This window comes from Equus caballus, chromosome 12 (genome assembly GCF_041296265.1).
Source record: "Equus caballus isolate H_3958 breed thoroughbred chromosome 12, TB-T2T, whole genome shotgun sequence".
Taxonomy (NCBI): Eukaryota; Metazoa; Chordata; class Mammalia; order Perissodactyla; family Equidae; genus Equus; species Equus caballus.
In genome coordinates, this window is record NC_091695.1 from 31,929,881 (window position 1) to 31,947,906 (window position 18,026).

At 36.1% G+C, this 18,026-nt stretch overlaps 1 protein-coding gene across 1 annotated transcript; it reads right to left on the reverse strand.

Annotated features, from left to right (window-relative positions):
• Positions 1–3,401: 3,401 nt before the first annotated feature.
• LOC138916860 (olfactory receptor 5AN1-like) lies at positions 3,402–4,340 on the reverse strand. Its single transcript, XM_070230463.1, has one exon. The coding sequence runs from the start codon at positions 4,338–4,340 to the stop codon at positions 3,402–3,404; it is 939 nt and encodes a 312-aa protein (XP_070086564.1).
• Between the last annotated feature and the right edge of the window lie 13,686 nt (positions 4,341–18,026).

Here is an 18,026-nt window from a genome sequence, read left to right on the forward strand (position 1 = left end):
AATCAATATATAGAAAATCCTAGCAAATCCACCAAGAATCTGTAAAAAACAATCAACAAATACAATAAAGTTGCAGGGCAAAACATCAACATAGAAAAATCAGTCACATTTCAATATGCTAACAGTGAACTGTCAGAAAGAAAAATCAAGACTACAATAGCAATAAAATATCTAGGAATAAATTTAACCCAGGAAGTAAAAGACCAATACGCTGAAAACTATAAGACATTATTGAAAGAAATCAAAGAAGATATAAAGAAATGGAAAGATATTCCATGTACTTTGAGTGGAAGAGTAAACATAGTAAAAATATCCATATTACCTAAAGCAATCTACAAATTCATCACAATTCCAATCAGAAACCCAATGACACTCCTCATGGGAATAGAGTAAATAATCCTAAAATCTATATTGAACAAGAAAGGACCCTAAATAGCCAATGCAATCCTAAGAAAAAAGAACAAAGTCAGAGGTATCACACTCACTGAATTCAAAATGTATTGCAAAGCTAGTAATCAAAAGAGAATGGTTTTGGCACAAAAACAGATACACAGATCAATGGAAGAGAATTGAGGGCCCAGAAATAAAACCACACAACTATGGACAGCTAATCTTCAACAAAGGAGTAAAGAATGCGCAATGGAGAACATAAAGTCTCTTCAATGAATTGCATTGGAAAAGCTGGACAACAAAATGCAAAGGAATGTAAGCAGGCCATCATATTACACCATATCCAAACATTAACTCAAAATGGATTAAAGGCTTCAATACAAGACCTAAAACCATAAAAGTCCTAGAGGAAAATATAGGCAGTAAGCTCTTTGAAATCGGTATTAGCAGTGCCTTTTTGAATACCATGTCTACTCGGGCAAAGGAGACAAAAGCAAGAATAAACAAATGGGACTGATCAGACTGAAAAACTGCATTGCAAAGAAATTACCAACAAAAGGAAAATATAACTCACCAACTGGGAGAAAATATTTGCAAATCATGTATGAGACAAGGGGGTAATCTGCAAAATATGCAAAAGAACACATACAACTCACCAACTTGGATACAATATTTGCAAATCATGTATGAGACAAGAGGGTAATATGCAAAATATATAAAAGAATGCATACAACTCAACAACAAAAATACAAACAAGCTAATCAAATAATGTGCAGAGGATATGAACGGACATTTTTTTCAAAGAGGATATATGGATGACCAACAGGTATATGAAATGATGTTCAATATCACTAATCATAAGGGAAATGCAAATCAAAACTACAGTAAGATATCACCTTACTCCTGTCACACTATCTATAATTACCAAGACAAAAATAACAAATGTTGGAGAGGATGTGGAGAAAAGGGAACCTCATACATTGCGAGTGGAAATGCAAACTGGTACAGCCATTATGGAAAACAGTATAGAGACTTCTCAAATAATTAAAAATAGAAATACCATATGATCCAACTAGTCCAATCCCGGGTATGTATCCAAAGAACATAAGAACACTAATTCAAAAAGATATATGCACCCATATGTTCATTGCAGCATTATACACAAAAGCCAAGACAGAAGCAACCTAAGTGCCCATCAGTGGATGAATGGATAAAGAAGATGCAGCATATATACACAATGGAACACTACTCAGCTATTAAAGAAGATGAAATTTTACCATTTGCGACAAGATGGATGGACCTTGACTATATTATGTAAGCAAAAAGTCAGACAGAGAAAGTCAAATATCGTAAGATTTCACTCATAAGTGGAAGATACAAGCAGTAACAACAATAAACAAACACAGGGAAATACAGATTAGATCAGCTGTTACCAAAGGGGATGGGTTGTGGGGCAAGGGGTGAAAAGAGTAAAAGGGCACATGAGTACAATGACAAATGGTAACTATTCTTTGGGGGGTGAACATGATGTAGTCTACATATAATTTGAAATGTAATGATGTATACCTGAAATTGATATAATGTTCTAAATCAGCATTACCTCAAAAAAAAAAAATAATAACAAGCCAAAAATAAGAATTCAATGAAACTCTAAGAATAATATGTAAATGTAATGACATGTTTTGTACCAGTTTGTTCAAGTCAGAGCAATCTCGAAAGTCAACATTCAGTGTTGCTACACATCTTTTTTTTAACCTGACCACAACTTTCTCTCCTACTTCACACAGCAAAAACTGTTCAGAGTTGAGAACCTTGCTTGTACCACCATCTATCTCCTTTCCTGGCCCTTGAAGTCTGCTGGAAATATCAGCATTAGAGTAACACAAACCATTCTACTTCATCTATAATATCACCCCAAAAAACCATAAATCTCTAAGACATAAAATGTTGAACAAAATGATAGGAAAGAAAGTATATCAATTTTCCATATTTGCTCTTTGTCTTTGCAATACTGAATATTCAGTAATTCTGTTATTATGATGAGCTGTCACATGTATTCTCACACCAAATAGTTTCAGATGTTTGAGATATGAAAAATGATTTGGTAGTGTGATCCCATTGGCTATGTGAACCAAGGGTAAATTTTCCAGATTGGATGGGGGAGAAAAAGGGAGAGTTGAGTCCCACAATATCAGAAATTGCTATTGGCTGTGACATGGATTTTGAATATCATCTCCCATCAGAAATCCCCACTGGACACTATGTGCAAAAAATTAACTCATCAGATTCATAAATAAACGGCATTGAAGGGACAAGATACTTCCTTCCATTCCTTTTATGATTCAAATCACCTCCTCCTTCCTTAGACTATAGGTGGTATAGACTAGGATGTAATCAAAAATTTATTAGATGATTAGCATTGAAAGAGGCCTTAGACAAACACTAGCTAGGTAAGATTGGTCTTTGCAGTAGGCACAACCAGACCAATTGCACAGGATTGTTTCTGTCCAAAGTCACATCCTTTCTCTTTGTTCCTTCCTATTCTGTTCAGAAACACAAAACAAACATTGGTCACTTCTGTGTCTTAGTCATGCTGCTGCATCAAAATATTTGAGTGACAAAGTTTCTATATCCAAGAGGACCTCTGTCTGTTACCTTTCCTTTCATGTCAGAGTCCTGCAATTGGGCAGGGTTCAATCTCAGAAACTAAAGGAAGCAACAAGTTTTTAAACCTGATGTTTCATAAATGATGGAAAGATTGATATATAAATAAATGATCAATCTACTCCTCATGTAAGCTGATGTTCATGAACCACTAGGACTTAAAGATATTGTGTTTGCATGGCATTGAGTCACCTATTGGTCCATTTTGGCATATTATTTGTGTCAAATTAAGTCTTCTTTTTCCAAAGGCAGTATGAATTTTGTTATAGTGCATTCTTGTGCATGTTATTGTGGGTTAAGGTGATTCTGATAGGATAAATATGTCAAAAATCTCATAATCTGTGACCTCAGCAATACTTTCCCTTCTTTTGCAACCTCTTCAAGGCGTCTTTGATTTCTTTGTTCCTCAGACTATAAATCAAGGGATTCAACATGGGAATCACCACAGTGTAGAAGACTGATGCAAATCTGTCAAAGCTGGAGGAACCGCCAGAGCTGGAACTCAAGTAGACAAAGATACTTGAGGAATAGAAGAGGGTCACTGCTGTCAGGTGAGAAGCACAGGTGCTGAAAGCCTTGGACCTGCCTTTAGCTGAAGTGATCTTCATAATGGAGATGACAATACAGCCATAAGATATCATGATAATTGAGACATTTATTATCCCAAAGATCACTATTAATACCGCAGTCATGAGTTGTACAAAGAAAGTGTCAGTGCAGGACAGGACTAACAGTTGGGGCATGTCACAGAAGAAGTGGTTGATGATATTAGGCCCACAGAATTGGAGCTGAAGCATGGCACACAATTGGGATATAGAACCAGAGAATCCTGCCATATAGGACCCAAGCACCATTTGAACACACAGAGTGGGTGACATGATGGATGAATAGAGAAGTGGGTTACAAATGGCAGCATATCGATCATAAGCCATGGCTGTCATGAGACAAGACTCACTCAGTCCCATGGTTGAAAAGATGAAGTATTGAACAGCACAACCCACAAGGGTGATGGTTTGCTGCTCCTGGAAAAAGTTGGAGAGCATCTTGGGGACTGTGGAGGTCACGTAGCAGATATCAATGAAGGACAGATTATGGAGGAAGAAGTACATGGGTGTGTGGAGATGGAAATCCATCCTTATTAAGATGATGAGACACAGGTTCCAAATCAGAGTCATAATGTACACCAACAGGAATACAACGAAGAGCACTGCTCTGATTCCGGGGAAATCTGAGAATCCCAAGAGGAGGAAATGGGTGATAGCTGTAATATTTCCTCCTTGAGTCATTGGCTTGGTGCTCCTAAAATGAGAAAAGAGTCAAAAGAATGCATTACTGACTCACGTGAAATGACGACATTATAATTCTCACATCTGCCATTTTCTTCCCTTCACTGAGCACTGAAAAATGGAAAACGCTTTACCGTCCTAGAAGAAAGACTACAGTTTCCATCTAAGTGCCAAATAGGACCTTCTCAGTGTTTCAGGTTCCCAATTACCTGATGAGGTCTCAGAAAAATTAAAAGACATATTTTAAAAATATTAAATATTTATTAAATTAAATATTTAATATAGGACCCCAGAACCATCTGAACACACAGAGTGGGTGACATGATGGATGAATAGAGAAGTGGGTTACAAATGGCAGCATATCAATCATAAACCATGGCTGTCATGAGACAAGACTCACTCAGTCCCACGTTTGGAAGGGTGAAGTACTGAACAGCACAACCCACAAGGGTGATAGTTTGCTACTCCTGGAAGAAGTTGGAGAGTATCTTGGGGGCTGTGGAGGTCACGTAGCAGATATCAATGAACGACACATTATGGAGGAAGAAGTACATGGGTATGTGGAGATGAAATATTAAATATTTTTAAAATTTTCTAAAAAGCAATAGAAACTCTATAATTATATGAGAGAGATCATTGTAAAACTGTAAGATTTTATAGGAATTTTGAAAATTCAATACATAACTGCTGCTTAATAATAGTGAGGTAAAACTGGCATCATTCCAGAATAAACTTGAAATAGCTCTTCTCTCCAAGATCTCATCCAGGTAGATTTTTAAAATTTTCTTCTTTTACACATAAGAAAAATTACCCTGTTTATAATAACTTCTCAAACTTTTTACAAATATATTTAATACAACACCTTCAACATGGCCTGGAAAATTATATCATAATTTATAATCCTGATATTTTCTTGGGGGATAGCATGTATGCCCAATAAAGTTATGAAGTAAGTCTTCTTAGGGAAGTCTTCATATGAACTATTCCTAAGGGAGGCTGGTACAAATATTAGCCCCAACTACTGTATCAATTGTAGGATATTTTGCATCTTAGGAAACAGCATAGTACTGTGGTTAAGGGTTCAGACTTTAGAGTTTTTATTCTGAATGACGTCATCAAGATGGCAAAATAGGTCATTCACTTGGTCACTCTTGCCAGAAAAAACTAGCAACTACTCGTAACAACACATCATTTTGAAAATCCTAGAACACGGGGATGAGGCTGAAATATCCCCATGGGCCACAGAGAATGAGAAGAATCCTGTTAGAAAGTTAGAGGAACAGCTACACTCTGACTCCATGGTCCCTCCCCCTGCCAGCACTGATACCAAAGCCAGATAAGGACATTAGAAGAAAAGAAAACTGCAGGTCAATGTCCCTGACCTGTTGAATACAGATTCTAAATTTTCAAAAAAAAAAATCCTAACAAACAGAATTCAGCAGCATACTAAAAGGATCATACTCCACTATCAAGTAGGATTCATTCTGAGGATGCACAGATGGTTTAGTATACAAAAATTAACAAAAGTGATAGTCACGTTAATAAAATGAAATATAAAAATCATATAATTCTCCATAGATGCGCAAAAAGCATTTGACAAAATTCAACATACATTCCTGATAAAAATTCTCAATAAATTAGGTATAAAAGGAACTAAATTGAACTTAATAAAGGCCATATTTAACAAAGTGACATCTAACATCATACTCAATGGTAAATGGTTGTAAGATTTTTTTTCTAATACCAGGAAGAAGACAAAGATGGCCATTCTCTTCATTCCTAAAACACGACAATAAGTCCTAGCCAACACAATAAAGTCAAAATAATAATAATATTAAAACCTCATAAATGGAAATAAAAGATTGAAATTGTGTCTATTTGCAGATGACATGATTTTACGTATAGAAAATCCTAAAATCTTCACTAAAAACTGTTAGATCTAATCAAATAATTCACTAAAGTCCTGGGATACAAAATAAGCATTCTATATACTAACACAAATTGTCTGAAAAAGACATAAAGAACCAATCCCATTTACAATAGCATCAAAAACAATAAGATGTGTAGAAAAAAATTAAACAGGAAGGTGAAAGATCTCTTCACTGAATACTATAAGTCACTGACCAAAGAAATTGAAAAAGCTACAAGTAAATTGAAAGGTATCCCATGTACATGGATTGGAAGAATTAATATTATTAAAAAGTCTATGCTACACAAATCTGCCAATAGACTCAATGCAATCTCTATCAAAATTCCAATGGCATTTTTCACAGAAATAGAACAAACAATCCTAAAATCCCTGTAGAACCACAAAAGACTTCGTATAGACAAAGCAATCCTGAGAAAGAAGAATAAAGCTGGCAAATGTTTCAAACTATGTTACAAAGCCATAGAAATAAAAACAGTATGCCACTGGCATAGAAACAGACACAAAGACCAATGGAACAGGATCAAGACCCCAGAAATAAAACTGTGTATATATGGTCAACTAACATTTGACAAGAGAGCCTAAAATACTCAATGGAAAAAAACAGTTTCTTCAATAAATGATGATGGGAAAATTGGATATTCACATGCAAAAGAATGAAACTAGACCCTGATCTTACATCACTCACAAAAATAAACCCAAAACGAATGAAGACTTAAGTGTAAGACCTGTAATCATAAGACTCCTTGAGGAAAACGTAGGGAAAAAACTTCTGAACATGGATTGGAAATGATGTTTTGGATATCACACCTAAAGCACAAGCGAAATTAAATAATTAAATAAATAAATACATAAGATGGATTATATCAAACTAACAGGCTTCTGCACAGCAAAGAAAATGATAAGCAAAATGAAAAGGTAACCAACAGAATAGCAGAAAATATTAGCACATCACATCTCTGATAAGGAGTTAATATCTAAAATATATAGGAACACATACAACTCCGTAGCAAGAAAATAATCCAATTCAAATTTTTCATAGGACCTGAATAGATATTTTTCCAAAGAAGACATATAAAATGCCAACAGGTACATAAATATGTGCTCAACATCATAATCATCAGGGAATTGCAAATCAAAATCGCAGTAAGATACCAACTCACAACTGTTAGAATGGCTATAATCAAAAAGGAGACAACAACGTCTGGCCAGAATGTGGAGAAAAGGGAAACGCGCATTGCTATGAGAATTTAAATTGGTATAGTGACTATGGAAAACAGTATAGAGTTTTTTCTTTTTTTTTTTTTAAAGATTTTATTTTTTCCTTTTTCTCCCCAAAGCCCCCCGTACATAGGTGTGTATTCTTCGTTGTGGGTTCTTCTAGTTGTGGCATGTGGGACGCTGCCTCAGCATGGTCTGATGAGCAGTGCCATGTCCGCGCCCAGGATTCGAACCAACGAAATACTGGGCCGCCTGTAGCGGAGCGCGCGAACTTAACCACTCGGCCACGGGGCCAGCCCCCAGTATAGAGTTTTTTCAAAAAATTAAAAATAGACCTATCATATGATCCAGCAATTCCATATCTTGGATATATATATATATATACACAAAGGAAATGGTATCACTGCCCCTAAAACAAACCTGTATCCCAATGTTCATTGCAGGATTATTTATTATAGCCAGAGTATTGAAACAATCTAAGCAACCACCAACAGATAAGTGGATAAAAAGTCAAATTATATATTTATAAATAACACATGTATAAATAACATAAATAATAGGATGTATCATAAAGGAATATTGTTCAGGCATAAAAAAGAAGGATATCCTGGAATTTGTGACAATATGGATAGACCATCAGGATATTATGCTAAGTAAGATCAATCAGACAGAGAAAGGCAAGCACATTATGGTCTCACTGTATGTGGAATCTAAAACGAAACAAACTCATAGAAACAAAGATCAGATTTGCGGTTGCCAGAGGCAAGGAGTGGAAGGTAGGGGAATTGGGTGAAGGTGGTCAGAAAGTAAAACATTTCCAGTTATAAGGTAAATAAGATCTGTGAATATAATGTACAGCATGATGAGTATAGTTAACAATACTGTATCATATATTTAAAAGTTGCTAAGAGACTAGATCTCAAAGTTCTCATCACAAGGAAGAATACTGTAATTATGTGAGGTGATGAAGATTAATCTTACTGTGGTAATCATTTTATTATATATATATATATATAGTAAATTATGTTGTACACCTTGAACTTATACAATGTTGTATATCAACCATATATCAATACAAATGGAAAAAAATAATTTTAGTTTTGATACTCTCTCATGCTCTGAACTTACCCTGGTGGTTTTAACACACTAGAAATGATTTACTCATAGCAAAGTGAGGACAAGAGCCCCTTAACTGTAAGGTTAATGGGAGGGTTTTATGAGGGAATTCATGACACTGCTCAGCACACAATCCAGGACACATTAATTGTTCAATAGATGTTGGCTATTACTATCATTGATTACTTACAGATAACTATGAATGACAGCTGTACCTGTAAAAAGGAATGCCAGGGGTGCTAGAATTTATGGGTTAACTTGGGGAAATTCCTGAGACATCATCAGCTCTGTAGACAGCTAGGCATCATTACTTCTGGGCAGGTGTAGATTCAGACCTAGCATCCAGACAAATCAAACCACCTGAAGTCATAAAGACACAAATCACAGAAGTGATCTTCTGTTTAGTTTGCTTCAGTTCATGTACACTTGAGTCAACAGATAACCATCATCAAGCTATGATGAGCATTGATGTCGAGAAAGAGTCAAAGCAACTGTTTCAATTCCCAAATACAACAAAAGTATATTTCATATGTTTGTTGATACATTCAGTGTATTATAGCTCACTAATAGATTCATAGCAGATAACAACAACTGGCTATGTTCCATATCCAAAGTGATCTTCCTTGAGTTGAAAGAGTAAATCAATATTAATGACCAAGAAAATTTTGAAAAAAGATTAATAATTAAAAAGACTTGGAGATTCAGACTTTAAAAAATAATATAAACATTAACAATTCCTTATTCTTGTAAAAATAGACATGTCAAAAGAAGAAATAGAATTTAACAAGTAAATTTTAACATTGGTAAGAATTTAACATATGATATAGGTAGTATTTTAAACTGATAGAAAAAGGATAATCTCTGCCCGAAGTGATCGCTTAAACCTAGCTCACTATCAGTAAAAAGCATTAGAGGGATTAATAGACATGCATTTATATAATCTTAGGATGGGAAAGAAATTTCTAAATTATAACATGAAGCCAGAAACTATGAGAAAAAATATGATATAACAATTTAAACTTGGCTATGGGTGAAAAACCTACTTATATAAATACAATTGATAAACTGTAAATTGGGGAGAATAGAATCATCTATAATATAATGAGACAATATCTATAAAGGTTAACACATTGTAGATATTAAGCAGTTAATTTTGCACATTCCGCTTTGGTGGCCTGGGGTTTGCTGGTTTGGTTCCCAGGTGCAGACATGGGACCGCTCATCAAGCCATGCTGTGGCAGCTGCCCCACATATAAAGTACAGGAAGATGGGGACGGATGTTAGCTCAGGGCCAGTCTTTCTCAGCAAAAAAGAGGTGGATTGGCAGCAGATGTTAGCTCAGGGCTAATCTTCCTCAAAAAAAATAAAATAAAAATTTTAAAAAAGGCAATGGACTGTATAAAGTTGGGAAACACAGACAAGCATATTTTATCTTAGTTAATCCTGAAATTCAGCAAGTTATTATTTTGATTCAGTGCTCAATTATTAATATCTACAATGTGTTAGCCTTTATACATATTGTCTCATTATATTATAGGTGATTCTATTATCCCCAATTTACAGGTGAAAAACAGAAATTAACAGCGTTTGAGATCATACACTTAGGAAATTGAGAACCAGTACTCAACATCCATGCCTGACAGTTTAGTTTAGAAATTATTCTTTTCACTGTATACCATAGAATTTGGGTAAGGTGAAAGAAAACCTGAAGAAGAGATATAAGTGCAGGGTGTGGAAGTGAGAAAGAGGGGAGAGTTGAAGAATGAATGAGATTGAGGACCATAACCCATGCCTCATGTACTTCCTCTTCCTACTAGAAGAATCACACAGCAATTGAGATAGCATAGAATTCACTGTTTTCTATAAATCTGACCTTGACCCAGATCCTCCAGGAAGACAAGCTTCTTGCCAAAGGTTGAAATTGCTTATTTCTTTTCCAAAGGAATTTTACAACTGGACCCTATTACACTCCAAGATGTGTGATTTTGGCCATGAAATTGGCTGTCCACTCACAGCCAAAGAGATGCGCATATCTGGAGTCCTCTTACATATGTTATTAGGACAGAGGTGAAAGGAGAAAAGACAATTACAGGGAGAAAACTCTCCATGCACTTGCTCTCTTGAGACATAGAGTTCTTTTCCTGATAATTTCATGTCCCACTTTCTCATGTCCCTTCTGATTCAATCCCCCACTTCCCCATGGTCCTATTATGATCTCATGATTATAGCTTTTCTTTTAATACAGTTGGAGTCACTGAAGTTGGAAAGCACCTAGAGATCATCTATTCCAATACCGTGAATTTCCTAGTGAGGATCTGAAGCCAGTGGAGCTAAGAGATTTCCCCAAGATGACACATCTGGTTGATGATACAGCCTGATAACAATAAATTAGATATGTAGACACTTACTTGTTTACAGAGTACTTTCATTTTAAGTACACTTTCTCAAATAGCTGACCTAAATCAATCATCACAGCAGCAATGTGAGGCAGATAGGGCTGATTTCCTATGCACAAGTGAGGAAAACAAGTCAATAAGGAATACAGTAGAACTTATTTATTACAAAATCATAACTTATCATGGTTACAACCATGGGCATTGATATCAGCCAATCTGGTTTGAATGCCAGTTTTCCACTAGCTGATTGTGTGAACTTCAGCAAATTAAGCTCTTCAAGCCTCAGAATTTTCACCTATAAAATAAGGCTGATAGTAGTAGCTCCTTGATAGAGTAGTTTGTCATACAGAGAATCAAATTAGTTAAATGCTTATAAAGCACTGAGACTGTGTAGTACACAGTATGCCTTCTATTAATAGGTTTAATTTTGTGTTCTAAATTGGAGTTCTTTTCCACATATTATGCTGCATTACTGGAAAGAAGGCATCAAGATTGAGGTGTAGGTGGACTCTAAACTCCCCCCCTCCCATGGACACAACAAATTTACAACTACTCTTGGAACAATTACCTCTTGGAGATCACCGAAAAGTGAATAAAAAGAACACTGGCAACAAGGGACAGTGCTGGCAGAGCTAGAAGAGGTAGAAATTCCTTACTGGAGAGAAAAAAAGCCACCTTCAAGCTATGACACTTCTCAGCTGGGAGGGAATGATCCTAAGGTACGAAGCCATTTCTGGAGGATTGGGCTGTCTGAGTAGGGGAAGGTTACTGCCATATGCAACTTTTAGATTCAACACAAATGAGATAGGTGTCATAATTTTTGGCTTTGCTGGCTATTAACTACAATAAGGAATACCCCCCAAAAGCTATCAGACATAAGGGGAACAAAAGCCTACTCTTAAAGAGCCCATGTGCAAATTCACCCATTTTGGAAAGCAACCTAAAATCACCAGAAAGAAAAGTGTACAGTCCTTTGGTGAAAAGAGAATCACTTGATAGGCTCTGGGTGGATCTTGCTGAGAAGTGAGACATCCACAGGGACTGAGACATTGGCAGTGGGCATTATTATGATCTAGTACAGGCAAGCTGACACAGAAGCTGCCAAATGCCATTGGAATTCTTCCTCTGGCCTGTTAGCACAGGGGTCTGCGCCATCCCCCCCCCCACTAGAGCACTGATTTAATCCAGTTCAGCCAGGACAGACAGCGTGCCCTTGGGACTCGCACCATCTAACAGCAAACCCTTGGACAACTTGTGGTTCCACAGATGTGGGGTGCTTGGAACCTCTGCTGCCAGGTGAGTGGGTCTATCTCTGTGGGGCAGGGCATGCATGTGGAGCAGGTCTGCATTGGCAGAGTGTGTGGAGCCTCTGCAGTGATGCAACTGTGTCCACTTAAGTGGGTGGGGGCATGCGCACATGGCAAGACTGTGTTGATGATGTATGTGGCCCTGTGGGTGGTGGATTTTGTCAGCTGCAGCAGACTTGTGCTTATCAAACAACCACATAGGGGATCCGCCCCATCTTCCAAAGCCTGAATAAGTTGGATGCTCCCATGCCTGGGGCTGGCCCAACTCAGCTGCAATCCTGAGAGAGCTGGCAATAGCCTTGCAAGTCATAGGCCTATAGCTGTTGTCAGTCCCTCAGTCTAGCAACCAGCCACACAAGGGGAACTACTCACTTAACAGAAAAAGTGCAATAGGGACATGATATGAGACCTTTCAATCAACTGTTCTGGGGCTCCCCACACTTGATAAACTGACTAAGGTGACCATAGCAGCAACATGAAACTGAACCTTACAACCAGCCAGCCAGGGGGACAGCCTAGCCTCCCCAGGCACCTGCAGCAAGAGCAACCCTGCCACAACAGAACACATGTAGCCCCCACAGGGGACACTCCTGAAACATTTGGAACTAGTCACAAGAGGGAAAAAGACTGATGGACCTCAAGGCATCTCTTAAATAAAGCCACCTGTCTAAGATTGGGAGATGTAGGTGACCTACCTAATACATAGATATAAGCACAGAGAAAGAAGCAAAATGAGGAGACAAAGGAATATGTTCCAAATAAGGGAAAAGGACAAAACCCAGAAAAAGAGCTAAATGAAACAGACATAAACAATCTACCTGACAAAGAGTACAAACTAATAGTCATAAGGGTGCTCACTGATCTTGGGAGAAGAAGGGATGAACTCAGTGAGAACTTCAACAAAGAATTGGAAAATATAAAAAATAATCAATCAGATGTGAAGAATACAATACTGGAAATGAAAAATTCATTAGAGGGACTCAATAGCAGAGTAGGTGATACATAAGAATAGATCAATGAGCTGGGTGAAAGAGTAGAGAAAATCACTCGAGCTGAACATAAAAGAAAAAAAGAATTAAAAAGAACTAGGACAGTCTAAGGGACATCTGGGACAACAGCAAGCACACTAATATCCATATTATATTTGTCCCAGAAGGAGAAGAGAAAGAAAAAGTGGGAGAGAATCTATTTGAAAAAATTATAGCTGAAAACTTTCCTAACCTAAGGAAAGAAATAGACATCCAGGTACAGGAAGCACAGAGAACACCAAACAAGGTAAACTGAAAGAGTTCCACACCAAGACACATTATAATTAAAATGTTAAGAATTAAAGATAAAGAGACAGTCCTAAAAGCTGCAAGAGAAAGACAACAAGTTACATACAAAGGAAACCACATAAGACTATTGGCTTTCTTCTCAGCAGAAATTTTACAGGAGTCAAATCACTTGTAATGGCAAATATACAATAGAGATAGCAGATCAATCAAAAGGACATAAGACAAAAGTACTACAGTTATCTATTTCCATGATGAGGGTAACAGATACACATGCAAAAAGAAAAGAGATTAGGATGTCAAAAACATAAAATATGGGAAGAGAGGAAGAAAAGAGTAGCATTTTCAGCAAGAGGTCAAACTAAAGGGTTCATCAACTTAATATAGATTGCTATATACATAGGTGACTGTATGTGAACCTCATCATAATCACAAATCAGAAACCTATAATAAATACACAAAAAAGAGAGAAAGGAACTGAAACATAATGCTCAAGAAAGACATTGAACCACAGGGGAAGATTCAAGAGAAGAAGAAAGGAACAGAGAAAAACAATTAAAACATTCAGAAAAAAAGTTAGAAAATGGCAATAAGTACACTCTTATCAATAGATACATTAAATATTCATAAGCTAAATGTTCTAATAAAAAGGCATAAGGTGGCCAACTGAACAAAAAAAAGAAGATCTATATATATGCTACACACAAGAGACACACTTCAGACCTAAAGACACTCACAAGCTGAAAGTGAAAGGATGGAAAAAGAATCTCCATGCAATGACAATGAAAAGAAGGCTGTCGTAGAAATATTTGTATCAGAAAAAAATGCACTGTAAAACAAAACTGTTAACAAGAGGCAAAGAAGGGCACTGCATAATCACAAAAGGAACAATCCAATAAGATGATATAACACTTCTAATTATCTATTCACCCAACATCGAAACACCTAAATATATAAAGCCATTATTAACAGACATAAAAGGAGAAATAGGCAATAACATAATAATAGCAAGGGACTGTAACACTCCACTTAACACTCCACCAATGGGTATATCATCCAAACAGAAGATCAATAAGGAAACATTAGCCTTAAATGACATGTTAGACCAGATGGACTTAGTAGATATATATAGAACATTCCAAACAAAAGCTGCAGAATACACATTCTTCTCAAATGCACATGAAACATTCTCCTGGGTAGATCACATATTAAGCCACAAAACAAGTCTCAATAAATTTAAGAAGACGGAAATTACACAAAGCATCTTCTCTGGCCACAACTGTATGAAACTAGAAATCAACTACAGAATGCAAATCGGAAGAGCCACAAATATGTGGAGATTAAACAAAAGGTTACTGAACAATGATTAGGTCAATGAAGAAATCAAAGGAGAGATCAAAAAATACCTGGAGAGAAATGAAAATGAAAATAGGACATGCCAAAATTCATGGGATACAGCAAAAGTGGTTCTAACAGGGAAGTTTACAACAATACAGGCCTACCTCAACAAACAAGAAGAATCTCAAATAAACAATCTAACAGTATACTTAAAGGAACTGCAAAAAGAAGAATGAACCAAGCCCAAAATCAGCAGAAGAAAGGAAAGAATAAAAATCAGAGCAGAAACAAATCAAATAGAGACAACAAAAACAATAGAAAAAACTGATGTAACCAAGAGCTGTTTCTTTGAAAAGATAAATAAAATGGACAAAACTTTAGAAAGACTCAACAAGATAAAAAAGACAGAAGGCTCAAATAAAAAAAAATCAGAAGCGAAAGAGGAGAAATTGCAATGGACACCTCAGAAATACAAAAGATTATAAGAGAATACTATGAAAAGCTATATGCCAATAAATTGGATAATCTAGAAGAAATGGACAAATTCTCAGAATCATACAACCTTCCAAAATGTAATCAAGAAAAAATAGAAATTTGAATAGACTAATCACCAGTAAGGAGATCAAAACAGTAGTCAAAAACCTCCCCAAAAACAAAAGTCCAAGACTATATGGCTTCCCTAGTGAATTTGACTAAACACTCAATGAAGATTTAATACCTAGTCTTCTCAAACTCTTCCAAAAAAGTCAAGAGGAATGAAAGCTTCCTAACTCATTCTGGAAGCCAATATTATCCTGATAACAAAACAAGACAAGGACAACACGGAAAAGCAAAATTACAGGCCAGTATCACTGATGAATATTGATGCAAAAATATTCAATAAAATGCCAGCAAATTGAATACAATTCATCAAAAAGACCAAGTGGGATTTATTCCAGGGATGCAGGGATGGTTCAACCTCCACAAATCAATCAATGTGATACACCATATAGACAAAAGGAAGAATAAAAACCATATGACTATCTCAATAGATACAGAGAAAGGATTTGACAAGATACAGTATCTATTTATGATAAAAATTCTAAATAAAATGGGTATAGAAGGAAAGTATCTCAACATCATAAAGGCCATATATGAAAATCTCTCAGCTAATATAATTCTCAATGCAGAAAAACTGAAAACTATTCCTCTAAGAACAGGAACCAGAGAAGGATGCCCACTTTTGCCACTTTCATTTAACATAGCAGTGGAAGTTCTAGCCAGTGCAATCAGGCAAGAAACAGAAATAAAATGGATGCAAATTGGAAAGAAAGAAGTGAAACTGTCACTATTTTCACATGACATTATTTTATATATAGAAAACCCTAAATAATTGCACAAAAAACTTTAGAAACAATAAATGAATACACTAAAGTTGCAGAATACAAAATCAACATACAAAAATCAGTTGGGTTTCTATACATTAACAACCAAGTAGCATAAAGAGAAATTAAGAATGCAATCCCATTTACAAGTGCAACAAAAAGAATAAAATACCTAGGAATAAACTTAACCAAAGAGGTGAAAGACTTGTAGACTGAAAACTATAAAATATTGTTGAAAGAAATAGGACACAAAGAAATGGAAAGATATTCCATGCTCTTGGATTGGAAGAATTAATGTAGTTAAAATGTCTATACTTCCTAAAGCAGTATACAGATCAATGCAATTCCTATCAAAGTTCCAAAGACATTTTAAACAGAAAAAGAACAAAGAATCCTGAAATTTATATGGAACAAAAAAGACTCCAAACAGCCAGAGGAATCCTGAGAAAAAGGAAAAAACCTGGAAGTATCACACTCTCTGTTTTCAAAATATGCTACAAAGCTATAGTAACCAAAACAGCACGGTACTGGCACAAAAACAGACACACACATCAATGCAACAGAATCGAGAACTCAGAAATAAACCCACACGTCTACGGGCTGGCCCCTATGAGCAGCTAATTTTTCACAAGGGGACCAAAAACATACAATGGAGAAAGGAAAGTCTCTTCAATAAGTGGTGTTTGGAAAACTGGACAGCCACATGCAAAAGAATGAAAATAGCCCACTATCTTACACCATACACAAAACTTAACTCTAAATGGATTAAAGATTTGAATGTAAGATCTGGAACCATTAAACTTCTAGAATAAAAGATAGGCAATACACTCTTTGACATTGGTCTTAGCAGCATATTTTCAAGTACCGTGTCTTACCAGGCAAGGGAAACAATAAACAGATGGGACTACATCAAACTAAAAAGCTTCTGCACAGCAGAAGAAATCATCAACAAGATGAAAAGACAACCTAATAATTGGGAGAGTATGTTTGCAAACCATATATCTGATAAGGGGTTAATATCCAAAATATATAAAGAACTCGTGCATCTCAACAACAAAAAATCCAACAACCCAATTAAAAAATGGGCAAAAAATCTGACATTTCTGCAAATAAGTTATACAGATAGCCAACAGGCACATGAAAAGATATTCAACATCACTAATTATCAGGGAAATACAAATCAAAACTACAACAAGATATCACCTCATACCTGTCAGAATGGCTATATTTAACAAGACAGGAAATAGCAAGTGTTGGAGAGGATTTGGAGAAAAGGAAACTCTCAAACATTGCTGGTGAGAGTGCAAACTGGTGCAGCCACTATGGAAAAAAGTATGTAGATTCCTCAAAAAATCATGATCTCGTAATTACAGCTTTTCTTTTATAAAACTTGGAGTCATTTGAACAGCAATGGACCTAGAGATCATCTAGTCCAATAACATCAACTTCCATGTGACTACCCAAAGCCAGTGAAGCTAAGAGATTTGCCCAATATGACACACCTGGGTGCTAATATGGCATGATAGCAATAAATTAGATATGTGGACCCTTCCCTGTTTACAAACCACTTCTATTTTAGATACATACATGTCCTCAACCACCTGACCTGAATCAATTATCACAGCAATCCTACGAGGTCAACATGGCATGATTCCATGTGCATAAGTGAGGAAATTGAAGCAATAAGAACACAATAAAACTAATTTATGGCACAGCCACGTATCATTGTAGTTAATACCATGG

Bases quoted from the DNA above. Each gene is read 5' to 3' on its own strand.
- LOC138916860 (XM_070230463.1), bottom strand. From the start codon at position 4,340: ATGACTCAAGGAGGAAATATTACAGCTATCACCCATTTCCTCCTCTTG.